We start from the raw sequence: 6,470 nt of genomic DNA, 5'->3' as shown, positions 1-6,470 counted from the left end.
TTCTTTACAGAGTATTTTAGTTTGTTTAACACTTTTAAGTTACTACATGGTTCATTATTTATCATGTGTTCCTTCATAGTCTGGATCACTTTACTATTCATTTACTATGTAGGAAAAAGACAAAAAAACATTTAATGAGAAGATGTGTCCAAACTAGAGGAATAATGCAAGATCTGGTGGTTTTTGATATCTGCTCATTTCGCTCGTATTCCATGGCAGCACACACTGACGCTCGTTGCCAGTTTCCTGTATCCATAGTGATGGCCAGTTCGACCAATCACGAAGTGAGGCTGTGTGTAAGGAAATGCTCTGTTTCCTGAACTCTCCCTGAGTTTCCTCCCAGTAGAGGAGTTCCCTGCCTCGGGATGGACTGTTTAGATGAGACTTTATAGAAGATCCTCTTCAGCCAGGACTGCAGAACACTAACCCAGACACAGTAAGTCTCTAAATAACAATACTCATATTAATACTTGTAACATTCGTTTGACAATTCAAATGATATTACAATGAATTGATTAATCTAATATTTCAAATAATGAAAATGTGGTATATTTAGTATATAGCTTCTGATACAGTTTCTGAATCAGTTTCTCTGATTTTGCTATTTATAGGTTTATGTTTGAGTAAAATGAACATTGTTGTTTTATTCTATAAAATACAGACAACATTTCTCCCAAATTCCTAATAAAAATATACAGAGCGTTCAGACCTCAAATAATGCAAAGAAAACAAGTTCATATCTATAAAGTTTTAGAAGTTTAGATATCAATATTTGGTGAAATATAACCCTGGTTTTTAATCACAGTTTTCATACATCTTGGCATCATTGTTCTCCTCCACCAGTCTTACACACTGCTTTTGGATAACTTTATGCCTTTACTCCTGGTGCAAAAATTCAAGCAGTTGAGCTTGGTTTCATGGCTTGAACCCCCTTAGCTCGAATTGGAAGAAGACATTAAAAATGGGAGTGGTAGTTTGGGAGGGGCACTGGGTATTGCATGAACATCGAATTTTATTGTGGCTAGCTCAAGACACACCTGTGTAAAAATTAGCATGTGTCTAATTAGCATCTCGATATGCTACGCTACACCTGTGACTGATGGATATTTTATCATAGCGAAGGAGAAGTGCTCACTAACACAGATTTAGACCTAATTGTGAACAAAATTGTGAAGAAAACAACCTGTACACAAACCTGTACACTTTTTCTGTACATAGGAAAAGTATTAGATCTTTGAGTTCAGCTCATGAAAAATCAATTAATTAATCAATCAACCTTTATTTTGACTCGGAAGTACATTGAGGGCAACCCTCAGTTTCAATGCAGCCGAGAATTTACAAAAAACAGGTATTGACATGACATAGAAATCAATAACTACAATTAATAATTTTAAAATAACAGTGAATAAAAGATAAAAATAGATAAAAAATAAAAAATAAAAATAAAACTTGGTTTAACTGATAAGAAGTAAAGGTCAAAAGAAGATAAGATTAATGCAAAAAAAACCAAAAGTTAAAATTAAGCTAAAACAAACTTTTACGTAGTACAAAAAAAAATAACCTAATCAAAATAAATTAAACAATAATAATACAAAACTTAAAAAAAAAAATCACAATGAAAGACTTAAAAAGGAAATAAAAGAACTAAAATAAGAAATAAAAGTTTAGAAATTAAGATTAAATAAACAGGTACATTCTGTCTGAATGTGGTTAGATATTTTTGTTTAGTGTATATCTGCAGATTTACACGAATGTACAAAAATGATTAAATACTGTAAATATCCATTTCTTTTATACCGAGCTCAGAACAGACCTCATCACTCCAGGTCGTAGTTTATTGTCTCAGTATCTGAATAATTTCGCACATGGTCACTGATGTGTGTTTCTAATTGAGCTCAAAGAGCTAATTGTTGTTTCCTTTTCATTGGAGCAGATGTTCTGCCATGTTAGACTGCACCTGCCTCTGCAGAGACTCTGGCTGGCACAGATGCGTTTGAGGAACAGATGCTGAGGAGACCCATCGCAGCGGAGACGATGCTATGGCTGTGCCCACTGAATCGGTCACTGAAGTGACGGCTCTGCAGATTCCCTCTCAGCCTGAGGAACGGCACAGGAAGCTGATCGTTTTGGCAACGGGACCCATTCTCCTCAAAACGGACCACCTGCCGTCTCCTGTGGGTCCTGCGTCTTCTCAAGGCTGCGGCAGGAATTCGGGCGGGGCGCATGGCTGCTGGGGCTTGGAGGTGAAGGTAGCCATTGTGCTGGTGGCTCTGGCTGGGCTTCTTATCTTGGCTCTTTTCTATCGTATCCTGATTCTTAGACACAGGCTGCGCGTGGCCGAGGCCAGGAACGCTCTGGAATACTCGGGATTTTACCACATGGCTCAATATAGCCTTAAAGAACTCGACCTGCCACCGGTTACGCCCCCTGTGGTGACTGCACTCATCACACAGCAGCCGCCTACACCTTCTGAAGCTCCTTCACCACCACCTCCAGACATCGCTTCCCCATCTCCTCCTCTTCCTCCTGCAGAGATCGTTCCTCCAGTCCTTCCTCTCCCTCCACCTCCACCTCCACTTCCACCCATGCCACCTCCCTCTCACCCCATCATCTTCACCACCCCGCCCAGCCCTCACTCAGACGTGGAGATCTACTCCCGCATCGGCGCCCTGCGGCCCTCCAGACTCTCCAACCTGAGTCAGACGCAGGTGGTCCTCTTTGAACACTCCTCTCTGTGACCTCTTGGGAGATCACTTTCACCATTAGAGCTGCTATTTTTATTTTACAGCAGCTCTACAGCATCAGCTTCGTCCTTCTCTCCTTGTCTCTTTGTCTCCTTGTCTGCGAGAGAAAGGGCTTCCTGTAATTAATTGATATGTTCCTTTTCTTTCCTAACATACACTCACTGCCTTGCCTTGCAAACTCTGTTGCAGTGTCACAAGATTTACGTATTTCAATCCAGTGTTGCATTAATTCATTCATTTTTCACTAAAATCTTGCAGCAGCATTGATTCTGGTAGAGTCTGACCACTGCACAAAGCAGCTCTTCTCCATCCAGCACATCCCAAAGATTCTCAATGAGGTTAAGATCTGGACTCTGTGGTGAGCTCTCTCAATCCATGTGTGAAAATGATGATCTCATGCTCCCTGAACCCTGAACTCTTTCACAATTCCAGCAACATGAATCCTGACATTGTCTTATATTGGAATATGGCCGTGTGTATCATCAGAGAAGAAATATAAAATCCACTGATGGAATAACCTGGTCTATATTCAGTATATTCAGGTAGTCAGCTGACCTCATTCTTTCAGCACATACTGTTGCTGAACCTAAACCTGCAGACCAACTGCAGCATCAACCAACCAAAACATCATTTACTTACTTAAATCCAGGTGGAGACTTTTATTTTGGGGGTAGGCAGGGTATAATTTTTGTGTTATCTAAAGCCTGGGACACACGCTGATGCAACCAAACTGATGTAACAGTGCATTTCACAGTACACAGCACGTAAATCTTTCCTATTGGCTCCTGGCTTCATTTATTCATATATTTATATATTCTTCAAATGTTCACTTACCATCAGTGTGTAGTTTTTCCTACTGCGGCTACCTTCATTTTTAATATGTAAATACCTTCTTTTATACACTGCCTGGCCACAGTGTTGTAGGTCATAAGAGCAAGTTACCATTTCCATTTCTGCAATATGTGTGACTTTCAGTGCTGTCTCAGCTGTTACATTTTTTTTAAACAGCTCTGGCAAAAAAATAAGAGACCTCCTCTTCAGTTTCTGAATCAGTTTCTCTGATTTTGCTATTTATATGTTTATGTTTGAGTAAAATGAACATTGTTGTTTTATTCTATAAAGTACAGACAACATTTCTCCCAAATTCCAAATAAAAATATTCTCATTTAGAGCATTTATTTGCAGAAAATTAGAAAAGATTAGAGTTTTCAGATCTCAAATAGTGCAAAGAAAACAACTTCAGAAATCAATATTTGGTGAAATAACCCTGGTTTTTAATCAGTTTTTATGAATCGTGGCATGTTTTAGTTCTCCTCCACCAGTCTTACACACTGCTTTTGGATAACTTTATGCTGCTTTACTCCTGGTGCAAAAATTCAAGCAGTTCAGTTTGGTGGTTTGATGGCTTGTGATCATCCATCTTTATCTTGATTATATTCCAGACCCAATTTGGGAGTAATGTTGTCTGTAGTTTATAGAATAAAACAACAATGTTCGTTTTACTCAAACATAAAACTATAAATAGCAAAATCAGAGAAACTGATTCAGAAACTGCAGTGGTCTCTTAATTTTTTTTCAGAGCTGTATATGAGACTGTCATAAATGACATATATGGCAATGTTAATTAAAAACATCTATGTTCATATATGTGCGAACTATATATGAACCCTATTAGAAATTGGAACAAAATCATTGATTGACACATATGTTAGGCCCTATAGAATGTGTGTGATTATGTGTGAAATACACTTTTTTTTTTTAATATATATGTCACACATATGTCAAGCCTATGAAAAATATGTACATTAAAGATGTAAAATACATTACACTTACAAATTTTAAATTTAATATGTAAGTCTAATGTACATTAATGCATACATACAATATAATACCATATGAATATGAATCCTGTAGATATGTGTAATATATGTACATACACACATTGTATATATATTATATATATATATTTGTATAAAATTATTTCTACATATATACAGAATATATATGTATGAGATAATAATATATAAACTTATAGGTAACAAATATGGAAACAGCATTTTTGATAGAGGCACATACATATATGTCATATATTTCATTTCTACGTTGGATTAAATAATTTCTAACTGAATCAAGGTTAAAATCTGTAAAAAACATATTGTATATGGCAGGCTTATCGCTGCATTCTGAATGTTTGTAGTGGTCTGGCATTAAACATCACAGTTAAACATCACATTTTAATGAGCCTAAATTACTAATATCTATAAAACTACATTAAATCTACTGACAACAATTACAGGAGAATATAACCCCTCTACTATGGGCAGTTCATTTAGTTTAAATCATCCACACTTACCAATAAATGTGCCTAAAGGGTTATTTGAAGGATTTCACAGAAAACCCCCCTTTAATTCCCTGAAGAGCTTTTGATTGAATGGTTTCTTAACCCTTTAATCCCTAAAGGCCTGCGTTTGTGCTGCTTCTTCAATTTCTTGACCTGAAAAGGTATGAATTATTAGTAGAAACATATTACTTTTAAAGCAGTTTCTGAATAATTTATGTTACACCACTGAAAGGCATTCTGTGTTCTGATTGGCTGAAAGGCATTCTGTGTTCCAGTACCAATATCTCCATATAACTGCACTCAAAAATATCAATCAATAAATGCATTAGCAAAAATGTAAAATTACAGGTAAACTCAGATAATGAATGTTTTAAATGTTTCATTGCTGTTTTAAAACATAACAATAAATATTATATTTTACAGTGAGTTTGATACCACTTGCTTAAATCAAAACTGCTAAATTTTACTCAACTAAAAGTAAGGGCAATAAAATTACTATAACCTTTTTTATATAAATAGCAAATGCAACAAATACAGTACGTACAGTTCTCCTTCACAACCAAAATAAACCCAATAAAGCCAGCAAATACTAACTGGACCACATTCAAGCAAAGCAAAGTGTACTTTTCCCGTCGTTATAATAGCAAAGACGCACTGACATGCCCTAAATTAAGCTGCACGGTGCACGGATCATGGCTCAGCTATAGATCACTAAAATAGGGCCCTAAATGTCCATAACGAGATATGTTATTGTCTAATGAAAGACTTGGTTACAAGTTTATTTCTATTTATTTAATTTTCTTTATTAAAATAAGTACTTACCATACTCTTTCCTAACCAAAATAAACCCAATAAATCCAGCAAAACAACATCAGGAAATACTTTCTGGACCACATCCTCTGTCAGACCAAACACTAGACATTTTTAAAATGAATTTTATTGACAAGAAATAGGGAAAGGAAGCTTTAGGGATGAGCATAAGCTGAAATAACAAACAAAACCAACTACAGTAATAACAACAACACAACTGATTAAACCCCTAAAACCTATAAAGGCACCAAAATACATGGAGATACCCATAAAAAATAAATCACACTCACTCCCTAATTTTTCCCAAAAATAAATGATAAAAAATGTAACAAAGCTAATAGAGGGTAAAACGAAGGTGCCAGGTTGGACTGAGAAATATATTTTTCCAGGTCGTTAAAGGGGAGGGGCTTGGCTCTTTCTGAAGAACTACCCTGGTAACAGAAACACAAAAACACTACACTAAAGCAACATGCAGAATAATTTGGAATTACTGTTAAATACAGCAGTGCACAAACCCAACTTTTACATCTACAATACTGAACAAAACAGAATACACAGTAAAATATCACTGCTGT

General features: G+C 36.1%; 1 protein-coding gene across 2 annotated transcripts; it reads left to right on the top strand.

Annotated features, from left to right (window-relative positions):
- The first annotated feature begins 295 nt into the window (after window positions 1-295).
- Window positions 296-6,085, top strand: LOC111193852 (uncharacterized). Of its 2 annotated transcripts, none has more exons than XM_022675937.2 (2): window positions 296-436; window positions 1,934-6,085. In XM_022675937.2, the coding sequence occupies exon 2, from the start codon at window positions 2,040-2,042 to the stop codon at window positions 2,736-2,738; it is 699 nt and encodes a 232-aa protein (XP_022531658.1). In that variant the 5' UTR covers window positions 296-436; window positions 1,934-2,039; the 3' UTR covers window positions 2,739-6,085. The 2 variants fall into 2 exon arrangements, with proteins under 2 accessions (XP_022531658.1, XP_022531659.1); XM_022675938.2 differs by having other exon boundaries at window positions 353-436; window positions 1,931-6,085.
- Window positions 6,086-6,470: the final 385 nt, after the last annotated feature.

Source organism: Astyanax mexicanus, chromosome 17, assembly GCF_023375975.1.
Source record: "Astyanax mexicanus isolate ESR-SI-001 chromosome 17, AstMex3_surface, whole genome shotgun sequence".
NCBI lineage: Eukaryota > Metazoa > Chordata > Actinopteri > Characiformes > Acestrorhamphidae > Astyanax > Astyanax mexicanus.
This window is presented reverse-complemented; position numbering and strand designations above follow the sequence as displayed.

Excerpts from the sequence above, each read along its gene's own strand:
- LOC111193852 (XM_022675937.2), top strand. The coding sequence starts at position 2,040 with ATGGCTGTGCCCACTGAATCGGTCACTGAAGTGACGGCTCTGCAGATT.